The sequence below is a fragment of the Schistocerca cancellata genome, chromosome 10 (genome assembly GCF_023864275.1).
Source record: "Schistocerca cancellata isolate TAMUIC-IGC-003103 chromosome 10, iqSchCanc2.1, whole genome shotgun sequence".
NCBI lineage: Eukaryota > Metazoa > Arthropoda > Insecta > Orthoptera > Acrididae > Schistocerca > Schistocerca cancellata.
In genome coordinates this window covers 53,386,068-53,403,273 of record NC_064635.1, presented here as the reverse complement: position 1 = coordinate 53,403,273, position 17,206 = coordinate 53,386,068, and the positions used below count along the sequence as shown (strand labels likewise).

The window sequence follows — 17,206 nt, the reverse complement described above, 5'->3', positions numbered from 1 at the left end:
GGTGAAGAGGCGACCATGTTAACTGATAGCTCACCACTTAACACATATTGAGTCTATGTATTATAAGGTACCATACCAAATATTCTTTACTGAAAAAGAAAATACTATATTAGAACTACATGCTTTGTACCTGCTACATATAAGGGCTTAGCAGGTAGTTTTATTTTATTTTTTAGAAACAAACTTATTGGTGTGAACACCTTGGCCACCTTTCCTGACGATTAGTGTGGCCGCTTTTCCCGATCGGACGCCGTGTCAACGTTAATGATCCATAGAAGAAACTATTGAACTGAAAAAAATGTATCTACATTTTTCTTTCAAAAGACGTTGTTTAAATATTAACATTTAAAAAATTGTTACTGTCCGTACAGTTGGGATAACAAGAGTAATATAAACCACTTATCTTCATCAGACGACTCAACAACAACAAAAGTGTTTAGTAAAAATAAGGCAACAGGCTTCCTCTGTCAATCTTATTGACTGCATTGGAGATGAACACTGAGGTGACCAAAGTCATGGGATAGCGATATGCACATATACAGATAGCGGTAGTGCTGCCTGCACAAGGTATAAAAGAGCAGTGCATTAGTGGAGCTGTAATTTCTACTCAGCTGATCCCTGTGAGAAGGTTTCTGATGTAATTATGGTCGCACGACAGGAATTAACAGACATCAAACACTCAGTGCTAGTTGGAGCCAGACACGATTTCGGAAATCGTTAGGGAATTCAATACTCTGAGAGTGTCAAGATTGTGCTGGGAATACCAAATTTACAGGCATTGCCTCTTACAACGGACAACGCAGTGGCCGATGGCCTTCACTTCATGACCGTTAGCAGCCGCATTTGCGTAGTCGTCAGTGCTAAAAGACAAGCAGCCCTGCATGGAATAACAACAGAAATGAATGTGGGACGTGGGACGAACCTATCCCTTAGGACATTGCGACGAAATTTGGCGTTAGTGGGCTATGAAAGCAGACGACCGACGCGAATGCCTTTGCTAACAGCACGCCGTCCTCTCCTGGGCTCGTGACATTTCGATTGGACCCTAGACGACTAGAAGACCGTGGTCTGGTCAGCTGAGCCCCAATTTTAGTAGGTAAAGAGTTGATGATAGGGTTCGAGTGTGGTACAGCCGCCACAACACGGTGGCCCAAGTTGCCAACAAGGTACTGTGCAAAGCTGGTGGTGGCTCCATGAAGATGTGGTATATGTTTACATGGACTGGACTGGGTTCCCTGGCCCAATTGAACTGGTCATTGACTGGAAATGGTTATTTTTGGCTACTTCGACCTATGTGCAGTCATTCACGGACCTCAATTTTTATAGATGACAGTGCCCCGTTACTGGGCCACAGTTGTTCATAGTGGGTTTGGAAACATTCTGGACAGTTCGAGCAAATGATTGGCCATCCAGATCGCCCGACACGAATCCCATTGAACATTTATGGGACATAGTCGAGAGGTGAGTTTGTGCACAATATGCTTCACCAGCAACATTTTCCCAATTATGGATGGCTATAGAGGTAGCCTGGATCATATTGTTTTTACAAGGGACTTACAACAACTTGTAGAGTCCACACTACGTTGAATTGCTCCACTATGCCAGGCAAAAGGTGGTCTAATACGATATTGGGAGGTATCCCATGACTTTTGTTGGGCAACGGCCTTGCCGCAGTGGATACGCCGGTTCCCGTGAGATCACCGAAGTTAAGCGCTGTCGGGCGTGGTCGGCACTTGGATGGGTGACCATCCAGGTCGCCATGTGCTGTTGCCATTTTTCGGGGTGCACTTAGCCTCGTGATGCCAATTGAGGAACTGCTCGACCGAATGATAGCGGCTTCGGTCAAGAATACCATCATAACGACCAGGAGAGCGGTGTGCTGATCCCACTCCCCTCCTATCAGCATCCTCAACTGAGGATGACACGGCGGTCGGATGGTCCCGGTAGGCCACTCGTGGCCTGAAGACAGAGTGCTAGTGCCATGACTTTTGTTACCTCACTGTATAGATTCAGTAAGGGGAACCTTTCTTCCTTGTAGCGAAATCTCCTTGGGGGGGGGGGGGGGGGGGACAGAATCAGTGAGGTTAATTTAATGTTATATTCTCATAAACACATTGTAAGTTACTGTGCCGGCCGGGGTGGCCGAGCGATTCTAGGCGCTACACCGCGCGACCGCTACGGTCGCAGGTTCGAATCCTGCCTCGAGCATGGATGTGTGTGAGGTCTTTAGGTTAGTTAGGTTTAAGTAGTTCTAAGTTCTAGGGGACTGATGACCATAGAAGTTAAGTCCCATAGTGCTCAGAGCCGTTTGAACCATAAGTTACTGTCTAGTATGAGCAACTGGAAATGCATGTCACTGCTGTCGAACAATTAAAAAGTTGCTTTAAATGGATTTGTGGGTTAGACTACTGTCAGTTGTGCCTGAGATTCTAAAAGTAGCCTCTAGTCCAATACCGTCCAGTGGATCCCGTCTGCCATAGAATCAATCTACTTATCAACATTTTTGAGATGCTATATTCCACTGAAACTGATTCAACTGGCACACATATCTGCACTGGTAAGCTACTTGTGTCATGGACCAGTGTGGTGAGTGTTTGAGTGTGTGTGTGTCGGCTCGATGGAAATGGATGTTCAAGTCTGGTTGACACAGGTAAACGACCGTCGATCGCGACAACTCCGATCTGTAACTGCTAAAACAAACTCCTCGCTTTGTTTGGTTAGTTTCAGATACTATTTTTCTTTAACAGATATCCGCGTATCTATGGAGCAGCATGCCGAAATGTATAAGCGGCCCTCGCTTATAATTGAAGCAGTGGTGTTCGAAGGATGTCTGTCTTCTTTACTGCTACACACAGCGACTGCACCACTCGGTACCGCAACAACTCCTTTTATCTGAAACAATAAACCAAATATCTTTCGCGTGTTCGCGACGGGCTTATAAGCTTATGCGAAACTTGATAACAGTAGCTTTTATGCCCGGTTTGCAAATGAATGTTCAAACGTAGATAATATGATATCTCGAATTATTATAAGTTCCACCATTCAAGTCGATGCCACATTAAAGTCTTCCGAGGATGTTGATTTGTGAAATACACTCCTAGAAATGGAAAAAAGAACACATTGACACCGGTGTGTCAGACCCACCATACTTGCTCCGGACACTGCGAGAGGGCTGTACAAGCAATGATCACACGCACGGCACAGCGGACACACCAGGAACCGCGGTGTTGGCCGTCGAATGGCGCTAGCTGCGCAGCATTTGTGCACCGCCGCCGTCAGTGTCAGCCAGTTTGCCGTGGCATACGGAGCTCCATCGCAGTCTTTAACACTGGTAGCATGCCGCGACAGCGTGGACGTGAACCGTATGTGCAGTTGACGGACTTTGAGCGAGGGCGTATAGTGGGCATGCGGGAGGCCGGGTGGACGTACCGCCGAATTGCTCAACACGTGGGGCGTGAGGTCTCCACAGTACATCGCTGTTGTCGCCAGTGGTCGGCGGAAGGTGCACGTGCCCGTCGACCTGGGACCGGACCGCAGCGACGCACGGATGCACGCCAAGACCGTAGGATCCTACGCAGTGCCGTAGGGGACCGCACCGCCACTTCCCAGCAAATTAGGGACACTGTTGCTCCTGGGGTATCGGCGAGGACCATTCGCAACCGTCTCCATGAAGCTGGGCTACGGTCCCGCACACCGTTAGGCCGTCTTCCGCTCACGCCCCAACATCGTGCAGCCCGCCTCCAGTGGTGTCGCGACAGGCGTGAATGGAGGGACGAATGGAGACGTGTCGTCGTCAGCGATGAGAGTCGCTTCTGCCTTGGTGCCAATGATGGTCGTATGTGTGTTTGGCGCCGTGCAGGTGAGCGCCACAATCAGGACTGCATACGACCGAGGCACACAGGGCCAACACCCGGCATCATGGTGTGGGGAGCGATCTCCTACACTGGCTGTACACCACTGGTGATCGTCGAGGGGACTCTGAATAGTGCACGGTACATCCAAACCGTCATCGAACCCATCGTTCTACCATTCCTAGACCGGCAAGGGAACTTGCTGTTCCAACAGGACAATACACGTCCGCATGTATCCCGTGCCACCCAACGTGCTCTAGAAGGTGTAAGTCAACTACCCTGGCCAGCAAGATCTCCGGATCTGTCCCCCATTGAGCATGTTTGGGACTGGATGAAGCGTCGTCTCACGCGGTCTGCACGTCCAGCACGAACGCTGGTCCAACTGAGGCGCCAGGTGGAAATGGCATGGCAAGCCGTTCCACAGGACTACATCCAGCATCTCTACGATCGTCTCCATGGGAGAATAGCAGCCTGCATTGCTGCGAAAGGTGGATATAGACTGTACTAGTGCCGACATTGTGCATGCTCTGTTGCCTGTGTCTATGTGCCTGTGGTTCTGTCAGTGTGATCATGTGATGTATCTGACCCCAGGAATGTGTCAATAAAGTTTCCCCTTCCTGGGACAATGAATTCACGGTGTTCTTATTTCAATTTCCAGGAGTGTAATTAATGTTGAGTTATGAAATTTTGGGACTACGTTTATGTAGGTAATATATATAATATGTTGCAAGATCACTGGTTAATGTGAGATAAGCCATTGAAAATGTTAAATGCTGGCACATCGAGAACTCGTGTAACTGCCAGAATGTTGATTGCATTGTGGGCGAGGTTTATCCTGTTGGAAAACAGTATCTGGAATGCTGTTCATAAAGGGCAGCACAACAGACCCAATCACCAGATTAATGTACAAATTTCCAGTAGGGTGTGTGGGACAACTGTGAGAGAGCACATGCTGTCATATGAAGTCTCACTCTGAACCGTACCTCCATGTGTACGTGCAGTGTGTCTAGGACACAGACAAGTTGGTTGTAAGCCCTCAACCGGCCTCCTCCTAAACAACACATGGCCATCACTGGTAGCGAGGCAGAACCAGCTTTCACTAGAAAACGCAAGAGACCTCCCACCTGCCGTGCAATGAGCTCAGTCTTGACACCAGTGAAGTTGAAAATGGCGGTGGTTTGGGGTCATTGCAGTGCACACTGCAGGGCGTTTGTCTCGGAGCTGTCCTTGTTGTAACTGATTTGTGACAGTTCGTTGTGTCACTGCGCAGCTAAGAGCTGCTCAAATTGCCGCTGCAGATGCAGTACAATGCAGCAGAGTCATATGCTGAAAACGATGGTTGCCCCCTCTTAGTAGTGCCACATGGCTGTCTGGAGCCCAGTCTCCTTGCAGCCATACATTTTTGCGACCACCGCTGCCAACAACCCTGTACAGTGGCTACATTCCTCCCAAGTTTTTCTGCAATACCGCCGAAGAAACATCCAGCTTCTCACAGCCCTATTACATGACCCCGTTCAATCCCAGCGATGCGTTGTAATGGCATCTTTGTCTCCTTAAAGGCATTCTTGACTAACGTGACAGTCATTCTATGTCATAGAATAGATAGTGTTGACATAAAAAGACAGATGGACAGTAGAGTTAGAGAAACGATTTAGCAGAGAAGAATAAAACGTGGATAACGATGCTACATATCCAGGGTCCCTGTGCTCGGCTGGCACATAACTCAAAAACTGCGTAGACCCACTGTATCTCACACATTGTACGAGGGCAGTTCAATATGTAATGCAACACATATTTTTTCTGAAACAGGGGTTGTTTTAGTCAGCATTGAAATACACCAGGTTATTCCCAAATCTTTTAGCTACACAACACTATTTTTCAACGTAATCTCCATTCAATGCTACGGCCTTACGCCACCTTGAAATGAGGGCCTGTATGCCTGCACGGTACCATTCCACTGGTCGATGTCGGAGCCCACGTCGTACTGCATCAATAACTTCTTCATCATCCGCGTAGTGCCTCCCACGGATTGCGTCCTTCATTGGGCCAAACATATGGAAATCCGACGGTGCGAGATCGGGGCTGTAGGGTGCACGAGGAAGAACAGTCCACTGAAGTTTTGTGAGCTCCTCTCGGGTGCGAAGACTTGTGTGAGGTCTTGCGTTGTCATGAAGAAGGAGAAGTTCGTTCAGATTTTTGTGCCTACGAACACGCTGAAGTCGTTTCTTCAATTTCTGAAGAGTAGCACAATACACTTCAGAGTTGATCGTTTGACCATGGGGAAGGACATCGAACAGAATAACCCCTTCAGCGTCCCAGAAGACTGTAACCGTGACTTTACCGGCTGAGGGTATGGCTTTAAACTTTTTCTTGGTAGGGGAGTGGGTGTGGCGCCACTCCATTGATTGCCGTTTTGTTTCAGGTTCGAAGTGATGAACCCATGTTTCATCGCCTGTAACAATCTTTGACAAGAAATTGTCACCCTCAGCCACATGACGAGCAAGCAATTCCGCACAGATGGTTCTCCTTTGCTCTTTATGGTGTTCGGTTAGACAACGAGGGACCCAGCGGGAACAAACCTTTGAATATCCCAACTGGTGAACAATTGTGACAGCACTACCAACAGAAATGAGTTGTTTGATGGTGATCCGTCGATCATCTCGAACGAGTGTGTTCGCACGCTCCGCCATTGCAGGAGTCACAGCTGTGCACGGCCGGCCCGCACGCGGGAGATCAGACAGTCTTGCTTGACCTTGCGGCGATGATGACACACGCTTTGCCCAACGACTCACCGTGCTTTTGTCCACTGCCAGATCACCGTAGACATTCTGCAAGCGCCTATGAATATCTGAGATGCCCTGGTTTTCCGCCAAAAGAAACTCGATCACTGCCCGTTGTTTGCAACGCACATCCGTTACAGACGCCATTTTAACAGCTCCGTACAGCGCTGCCACCTGTCGGAAGTCAATGAAACTATACGAGACGAAGCGAGAATGTTTGAAAATATTCCACAAGAAATTTCCGGTTTTTTCAACCAAAATTGGCAGAGAAAAAAAATGTGTTGCATTACTTATTGAACTGCCCTCGTATGAGTCCCAAAGAGGGTTTTGTTAATTTTACTATTATAGTTCAGCACAAAATCATCTAATAAGCAATCACAACACAGTCATAATATAGTGCAATAAATGTTTATTGTAACATAGACTACAGCATAAACACTGACGATCGTTACAGCATGTATTTAAAGCAAACGTTATTTCGTGCAACTGACACGAAATTTGAATAGATTTCAGATGTAGGAACATGCATACCAACTTTCATTTGTCACACAACTCCTTCTTGGTGTTGCGATTTTTTTCCGCCAGTGTATATACTTGTCAGTCTTTCTGTGGTGTCAGTAGATATTAGGAGATGCGTGTAAAAACTGAAGCACCATATCCTATTAAAAGAAAAATTACCAAGTGTAAAAAATTTTAAAAAATCTTACATTGGCAAATTGCTTGGTCTTCATTGAGATAGTCACACTGTGTCATAGAATAGAGGATGTTGACATGAAAAAGGCAGATGAGCAGTAGAGTTAGGGAAACGATTTAGCCAAGAGGAATGAAGAATGGATAACGATACTACATGTCCAGGGGCTGTGTGCTCACCTAGCACATAACTCAATAACTGTGTAGACCCATTGTATCTCGCACAGTGTGTGAGCCCCAAAGAGGGTTTTGTTAATTTTACTATTATATTTCAGCACAAAATCATGTAACAAGCAATCACAGCACAGTCATAATATAGTGCAATAAATTTTTATTGCGACATAGGCCAAGGCATAAACATTGTGTCAACAAGTGAATGTGATACAGCGTAAGTACTGTGATAATGGTTTATTTGCCAAAATAATGTTTTTAAATTCTCCCTCAGGAGCATATTTGGAGCATATTTTTTTTTCTTTTTCTGTCACACTTTACTTCATCTGGTGTGGTATTCCTCGTTCTCCTAGTTAACCATCCTGTGATGCTTTTTACTCCCAATGACATTCTCATCTTTTTTTTTTTACTTTTACATTTTCTGGCCACTGTCTCCCTTAATTCAATAGCCAATTAAAAATTGTGCGTGTTTTCAACAGAAGCAAATATTATTTTCCATTTTCATACTAGTTTTCGTAAATATAGTTGACAGCAAAAACTGAATACAGGGCTATTACAAATGATTGAAGCGATTTCATAAATTCACTGTAGCTCCATTCATTCACATATGGTCACGACACACTACAGATACGTAGAAAAACTCGTAGAGTTTTGTTCGGCTGAAGCCGCTTTTGAGGTTTCTGCCGTCAGAGCGCTCGAGAGCGCAGTGAGACAAAATGGCGACAGAAGCCGAGAAAGCGTATGTCGTGCTTGAAATGCACTCACATCAGTCAGTTATAACAGTGCAATGACACTTCAGGACGAAGTTCAACAAAGATCCACCAACTGCTAACTCCATTCGGCAATGGTATGCGCAGTTTAAAGCTTCTGGATGCCTCTGTAAGGGGAAATCAACGGGTCGGCCTGCAGTGAGCGAAGAAACGGTTGAACGCGTGCGGGCAAGTTTCACGCGTAGCCCGAGGAAAATTGGCTCATGCCACAACTGGAGACCGACAGCGCCGACTTCATCTTTCAACAGGATGGTGCTCCACCGCACTTCCATCATGATGTTCGGCATTTCTTAAACAGGAGATTGGAAAACCGATGGATCGGTCGTGGTGGAGACCATGATCAGCAATTCATGTCATGGTCTCCACGCTCTCCCGACTTAACCCCATGCGATTTCTTTCTGTGGGGTTATGTGAAAGATTCAGTGTTCAAACCTCCTCTACCAAGAAACGTGCCAGAACTGCGAGCTCGCATCAACGATGCTTTCAAACTCAGATGGGGACATGCTGCGCCGAGTGTGGGAGGAACTTGATTATCGGCTTGATGTCTGCCGAATCACTAAAGGGGCACATATCGAACGTTTGTGAATGCCTGAAAAACTTTTTGAGTTTTTGTACGTGTGTGCAAAGCATTTTGAAAATATCTCAAATAATAAAGTTATTATAGAGCTGTGAAATCGCTTCAATCATTTGTAATAACCATGTACTTTTTTCTTTAGAATCAAAAATTTCAAATAAATTAACATCATTTTCTATGTGTATATTTGGTCCTTTCCAGTTAACTTTAAACTGTTTACAGAATTTATTCAAATACACTATCGAAAATGAAAAGAGTTATGTCACGAAGCACCAGTCCGATATTTATTGAATTTCCTGGAACTGTTAAGCCCACCACAGCTATTAAATGATTAAACTTTCTTTCCCCAATTGTTAGTTTGAGGTGCACTCCCCCTAGGCATGTACACATTCTGTATTCGTTCTGCCATCAATACTGCTGGCTGGAGGCTTGTAACAAAGCCTTTGCATAATATTGCATCATCTCGTGTTAATCTGCTGGTATATGCCGTTTAGTTCTCTGGTCATGAGGACTATGACAGCAGGATTCACCATCCTTGTCACATACTTGTGAGCATTCAGCCTCCGTTTAAAAATTATCTAAGAGATCCTGTTGCCATACTCATGAGCTCCATGCATTGTGATTGCAGTCGATGCATAGATACATTTCTCGAGAACTGCTAGTTCTTGTGATGTTTCACCAATCGCCTACAGGTACACTGACATGGATCTGACTGCCACAGACAGAAGTTAGCTTCATCTCTGGACACCAAACCATACTTTTCCATGTGCCAGCTGCCTCTTGTTTATATCATGCTTGACTCTTATTGTCTGTGGTGTGGTATCAGTGATAATCAATGCATGGCTACTGAAACTCAACACTTAACCAAATCCTAGAGTGGCCTTTTTCTAGCCACACATTGTCATATATAAATTCTTTCCAGGAATCGTCAATATCTACACAGCCCTCTCTTAGGACAGCCTCTGTTAAGTAGTCCACCCCTCTGTGAACTTTTTATCCACTGTGCACGGTCAAGGTGGCTCCATTTACGAGGGTTGTCCAGAAAGCAAGCGCCAATCGGTCGCTAAATGGAAACCATAGTGAAATCAGAAACATTTTATTTGCAAGAGTTAGCTACACTTTCCAGATACTTCTCTACATAGTCGCCGCTCCAACTTAGACTTTTGTCGGAGCGTTATACCAAATTTCCTACACCATCATCATAGAAGGCAGCCGCCTGTGGTTTCTGATAATTCTCTACTCTAGTCTATAGCACGTAGCCTGTGCCCAAGTGTTGTCTTCGTATCCAGCGTTTCATGTGAACAGAGATGATACTCAGGATGAGCCAATTAGGGCTGTGTTGTGGGTGATCGAACACTTCCCATCAAAAAGGCTGCAGGAGCGTCTTCAGTGCCCCTGCAGAATGCAGCTGAGAATTGCCATGAAGAAGGGAGTGTGTGGCAGTTGTGTTAGGTGGGCTGCATTCATTAAGGCGAATCCTCTCAGTGGGCCCTCCTACTTGGTGGGAGACATCGTTGTTCTAGGCACCTTTACTCGCTCACAGTGCGCTCACAAATGAAAAGAGCATCTTGATGTGATAGTCGCTCATACTTAGAGACACTACCTAACACATCTGTGCAAAGCTTCATCGGGTTTTCACTGTGGTGTCCATTTCGCAACCGATCGGAACTTACTTTCTGGACAACCCTTGTATCATAGTGTAAGGAAAGTCGATTAGTTGTTTTTTTGGCTGGTGTGTTCTGTGTGGTAGAAACAGGTATGAACACAGTCAATATCTCGCAACATCTCAATGACCTACAAAAAATTATGTGGCTTAAAATGCTCATGTAGTTGATATAGTTTACGTAATACAGTTGTATGGTCCCTGTCAGTTAATTTCTTATGTCTGCTGGAGTATTGATTGTGTTTTTATTTATCCTGGTGTTCCTCTTTTTTAATAGTCCCACTGTCGGTTTGCCTACATTTAAAATCTGGGAAATTCTGTCTAATTTGCAACACTTTGGCTCCAAGAAATGTCTCATACGAACGTAGTTCTCACCGTTGTGTCTTCAAAGCACCCTACAAAACTCCATTAATTGATCACTTAGTGCTCTGAATATATAATCTAGCTTGCCATACATTAATTTCAGGGGAAACTTTTTGAGACATTAGACAACTAAGCATATGTTAAGATAATTTTGATATAGTTTCTCATATTAATGGTTGCATATTTATGATATGACATTCTGACATAGTTTTCTCAACTTTTCTGCAGTGCTGTTCCTGTTGCCATGGAGAATGACAGGAGTACTGATGACAGCAGTGATTTGGTTACCAACATTTCACCAGCTGCAGGAAAAGACGGCAATATTCAATGTACCACCAAGCAGGATGCATTCTGTGGAAGTGAAAGTGATACAGGGTGTCTTGTGCACAGGTGTGACGTCTGCAAGAAGGTGTTTGCACAGTTGGAGGACCTGAAGAAGCATTCACGCATGAAGAGATGTAAACTACTTCATTTGTGCAGTGTGTGTCACAAGACGTTCACAAGGAGTAGTAGTTTGAAGATGCATTTCCATGTGCACACAGGTGAACGCCCATACACCTGTTCCATTTGCAGCAAGACATTCTCAAACAGTGGCACACTATTGCAGCATTCACGGTTGCACACAGGCGAACGTCCGTACATGTGTGAGATTTGCAACAAGACATTCACACAAATCTCTCACCTGAAGCAGCATTCAGCTGTGCACACCATTGAACACTCATACACCTGTGATATTTGCAACAAGACGTTCACAAGAAGTAGTCATCTTAAGCTGCATTTGCAGTTGCACACCGGCGAACGTCCATACATCTGTCTCATTTGCAACAAGACATTCACACAAAGTAATCACCTCAAGCAACATTCACAGGTGCACTCCGGCGAATCTGCATATAGCTGTGGCATTTGCGACAAGACGTTCACACAAAATAGTCACCTTAATCGGCATTTGAAGCTGCACACTGGTGAACGCCCATATATCTGTGGCGTTTGCAGCAAGACATTCACACAAAGTTATCATCTGAAGCGGCATTCACAGATGCACACTCACAAGGTACCCTAAAGTTATCGTATGTATCCTAAGATATTCAGGAGCATCAGAAACTTGAAGGAACACTCATGGCAGTCTCATCTAAGGACACCTTAAACACTTCAGTTTTCAGACTAAGGAACGCTCATATAATTTTGATGCAATTCCATAGAGATATGCACTGCACCCTAGACTGGAGAAAAATGCAAAGGACATGTCAAAACCATCTGAAAAATACATTTGTAACTGCACAATAGTGAATACTGTTGATAATACCATTATATCTTAAGAAACTGAATACCTGAAACTTCTTTAAAAAAACCTGTATGGTATCTCACATATACTGTAATTCATGTCTGTCGGTCTATAGGTTCATGATTGGTAGTGATAAAGTTTTCATTATCACCTGTAAAATATAGTGTTCCATAATTAATGTGTTAATTGTTCGCATGTACATACCTGCAGCACTGGTAGACACTGAAATCCTTGCCCACAGTGCAGCAGCATGCCACTACAGCAACTGAAACAAAATGGAGTAGCTCATCTTCACTTTATCAACAAGTCACACCATTTTGTTGTCACTCTTCTCCCAACATGCTGTGGTATTTTGGCATGGCGATTGCAATTCATACCACAATTGTATACAGGGTGGTTCATTGATAGTGACCGTGCCAAATATCTCACGAAATAAGCATCAAACGAAAAAACTACAAAGAACGAAACTCGTCTAGCTTGAAGGGGGAAACCAAATGGCGCTATGGTTGACCCGCCAGATGGCGCTGCCGTAGGTCAAACGGATATCAACTGTGTGTTTTAAAATAGGAACCCCCATTTTTATTACATATTCGTGTAGTACGTAAAGAAATATGAATGTTTTAGTTGGACCACTTTTTTCGCTTTGTGATAGATGGCACTGTAATAGTCACAAACGTATAAGTACATGGTATCACGTGACATTCCACCAGTGCGGACGGTATTTGCTTCATGATACATTACCTGTGTTAAAATGGACCGTTTACCAATTGCAGAAAAGGTCGATATCGTGTTGATGTATGACTGTTGTGATCAAAATGCCTAATGGGCGCCTGCTATGTATACTGTTCGGTATCCTGGACGACATCATCCAACTGTCCGGATAGTTACGTTATTTAAGGATACAGGAAGTGTTCAGCCACATGTGAAACCAGAATGAGATTTTCACTCTGCAGCGGAGTGTGCGCTGATATGAAACGTCCTGGTAGATTAAAACTGTGTGCCCGACCGAGACTCGAACTCGGGACCTTTGCCTTTCGCGGGCAAGTGCTCTACCATCTGAGCTACCGAAGCACGACTCACGCCCGGTACTCACAGCTTTACTTCTGCCAATACCTCGTCTCCTACCTTCCAAACTTTACAGAAGCTCTCCTGCGAACCTGGAGAACTAGCACTCCTGAAAGAAAGGATATTGCGGAGACATGGCTTAGCCACAGCCTGGGGGATGTTTCCAGAATGAGATTTTCACTCTGCAGCGGAGTGTGCGCTGATATGAAACTTCCTGGGAGATTAAAACTGTGTGCCCGACCGAGACTCGAACTCGGGACCTTTGCCTTTCGCGGCCAGAAGTAAAGCTGTGAGTACCGGGCGTGAGTCGTGCTTTGGTAGCTCAGATGGTAGAGCACTTGCCCGCGAAAGGCAAAGGTCCCGAGTTCGAGTCTCGGTCGGGCACACAGTTTTAATCTGCCAGGAAGTTTCACATGTGAAACGTCAACCACGACCTGCAATAAATGATGATGCCCAAGTAGGTGCTTTAGCTGCTGTCGCGGCTAATCCGCACATCAGTAGCAGACAAATTGCACGAGATCTGGAATCTCAAAAACGTCGGTGTTGAGAATGCTACATCAACATCGATTGCACCCGTACCATATTTCTATGCACCAGGAATTGCATAGCGACGACTTTCAACATCGTGTACCGTTCTGCCACTGGGCACAAGAGAAATTACGGGACAATGACAGATTTTTTGCACATGTTCTATTTAGCGATGAAGCGTCATTCACCAACGGCGGTAACATAAACCAGCATAATATGCACTACTGGGCAACGGAAAATGCACGATGGCTGCGGCAAGTGGAACATCAGCGACGTTGGCGGGATAATGTACGGTGCGGCATTATGGTAGGAAGGATAATTGGCCCCCATTTTATCGATGGCAATTTAAGTGGCGCATTGTATGCTTATTTCCTACGCAATGTTCTACTGATGTTAATACAAGATGTTTCACTGCATGACAGAATGGCGATGTACTTCCAACATGGTGGATGTCCGGCACATAGCTCGCGTGCAGTTGAAGCGGTATTGAATAGCATATTTCATGACAGGTGGATTGGTCGTCGAAACACCATATCATGGCCCGCACGTTCACCGGATCTGGCGTCCCCGGATTTCTTTCTGTGGGGAAAGTTGAAGGTATTTGCTATCGTGATCCACCGACAACATGCGTCAGCGCATTGTCAATGCATGTGCGAACATTACGGAAGGCGAACTACTCGCTGTTGAGAGGAATGTCGTTACACGTATTGCCAAATGCATTGAGGTTGATGGACATCATTTTGAGCATTTATTGCATTAATGTGGTATTTACAGGTAATCACGCTGTAACAGCATGCGTTCTCAGAAATGATAAGTTCACAAAGGTACATGTATCACATTGGAACAACCGAAATAAAATGTTCAAACGTACCTACGTTCTGTATTTTAAATTAAAAAACCCACCTGTTACCAACTGTTCGCATAAACTTGTGAGCCATATGTTTGTGACTATTACAGTTCCATCTATCACAAAGCGAAAAAAGTGGTCCAACTAAAACATTCATATTTCTGTACGTACTACACGAATATATAATAAAAATGTGGTTTCCTATTTTAAAAAAACGCAGTTGATGTCCGTTTGACCTATGGCAGCGCTATCTAGCGCGACAAGTTTTGTTCTTTATAGTTTTTTCGTTTGACGCTTATTCCGTGAGATATTTAGCCCGGTCACGATCAGTGGACCACCCCTGTATGTGTACAAACATACACACAAATAATTAATTATCCAGCTTTATTTTTTCAATGTAATAATTAAAATTTTATCACAACTTTTTGCAAGTTGGGCTGGTATTGTGGATAAAGGAGACTTTTTGTGGCACACTTACGGCAATTCAACATTCCCCATTATCAAAGTAACCTGAGCCCTATACAGGCTGAAGGAAAACTCGTGCACTCAAAGTTCACAGCACAATTCCTCACTTACTAGCAATAAAGAAAGGTCTTTCACATGTCTGCATATGTTTCTGACAGTAAATGGACGTTAAAGATTGGCAATCTGGCAACAGTGTAATCACAGGTACGGCAACTCAGCATATGGCAGTGCTGTGCAGTTAGTACAGTGGATAGCGTTTTTGGTTAGTGTGCAGGAGGTCGAGGATTCAGGTCGGGATCGAGGTGTGTTTGTTTCTATTTGCTAAATGTAATCGGTGTGTGTGCAAGCTTCTTCATCTCCCAGTACTTACTGCAACCTACATCCTTCTGAATCTGCTTAGTGTATTCATCTCTTGGTCTCCCGCTACGATTTTTACCCTCCACGCTGCCCTCCAATGCTAAATTTGTGATCCCTTGATGCCTCAGAACACGTCCTACCAACCGGTCCATTCTTCTTGTCAAGTTGTGCCACAAACTCCTCTTCTCCCCAGTTCTATTCAATACCTCCTCATTAGTTATGTGATCTACCCATCTAATCTTCAGCATTCTTCTGTAGCACCACATTTCGAAAGCTTCTATTCTGTTCTTGTCCAAACTATTTATCGTCCATGTTTCACTTCCACACATGGCTACACTCCATACAAATACTTTCAGAAACGACTTCCTGACACTTAAATCTCTACTCGATGTTAACAAATTTCACTTCTTCTGAAACGCTTTCCTTGCCATTGCCAGTCTACATTTTATATCCTCTCTACATCGACCATCATCAGTTATTTTGCTCCCCAAATAGCAAAACTCCTTTACTACTTTCAGTGTCTCATTTCCTAATCTAATTCCCTCAGCATCACCAGACTTAATTCGACTACATTCCATTATCCTCGTTTTGCTTTTATTGATGTTCATCTTATACCCTCCTTTCAAGACACTGTCCATTCCGTTCAACTGCTCTTCCAAGTCCTTTGCTGTCTCTGACAGAATTACAATGTCATCGTTGAACCTCAACGTATTTATTTCTTCTCCGAATTTTTCTTTTGTTTCCTTCACTGCTTGCTCAATATACAGATTGAATAACATTGGGGAGAGGCTACAACCCTGTCTCACTCCCTTCCCAACCGCTGCTTCCCTTTCATGTCCCTCGACTCTTATAACTGCCATCTGGTTTCTGTACAAATTGTAAATAGCCTTTCGCTCCCTGTATTTTACCCCTGCCACCTTCTTTAGAATTTGAAAGAGAGTATTCCAGTCAACATTGTCAAAACTTTCTCTAACTCTACAAATGCTAGAAATGTAAGTTTGCCTTTCCTTAATCTAGCTTCTAAGGTAAGTCGTAGGGTCAGTATTGCCTCACGTGTTCCAACATTTCTGCGGAATCCAAACTGATCTTCCCCGAGGTCGGCATCTACCAGTTTTTCCATTCATCTGTAAAGAATTCGCGTTAGTATTTTGCAGCTGTGACTTATTAAACCGATAGTTCGGTAATTTTCACATCTGTCAACACCTGCTTTCTTTGGGATTGGAATTATTATATTCTTCTTGAAGTCTGAGGGTATTTCGCCTGTCTCATGCATCTTGCTCACCAGATGGTAGAGTTTTTGTCAGGACTGGCTCTCCCAAGGCCGTCAGTAGTTCCAATGGTATGTTGTCTACTCCTGGGGCCTTGTTCGACTCAGGTCTTTCAGTGCTCTGTCAAACTCTTCACGCAGTATCATATCTCCCATTTCATCTTCATCTACATCCTCTTCCATTTCCATAATATTGTCCTCAAGTACATCGCCCTTGTATAGACCTTCTTTATACTCCTTCCACCTTTCTGCTTTCCCTTCTTTGCTTAGAACTGGGTTCCCATCTGAGCTCTTGATATTCATACAAGTGGTTGTCTTTTCTCCAAAGGTCTCTTTAATTTTCCTGTAGGCAGTATTTATCTTACCCCTAGTGAGATAAGCCTCTACATCCTTACATTTGTCCTCTAGCCATCCCTGCTTAGCCATTTTGCACTTCCTGTCGATCTCATTTTTGAGACGTTTGTATTCCTTTTTGCGTGCTTCATTTACTGCGTTTTTATATTTTCTCGTTTCATCAATTAAATTCAATATGT

At 44.4% G+C, this 17,206-nt stretch overlaps 1 protein-coding gene and 1 pseudogene across 1 annotated transcript in view; both read left to right on the top strand.

Moving 5' to 3' along the window:
• Positions 1-12,324, top strand: part of LOC126106786 (zinc finger protein 239-like) — a 76,382-nt gene extending 64,058 nt beyond the window's left edge. Inside the window, exon 5 of the mRNA XM_049913169.1 lies at positions 11,091-12,324. Within this exon, the coding sequence (XP_049769126.1) occupies positions 11,091-11,922 (832 nt within the window). The 3' untranslated portion in view covers positions 11,923-12,324. The remainder of the gene's footprint in view (positions 1-11,090) is intronic.
• LOC126107190 (5S ribosomal RNA) lies at positions 1,656-1,773 on the top strand (annotated as a pseudogene).
• Positions 12,325-17,206: the final 4,882 nt, after the last annotated feature.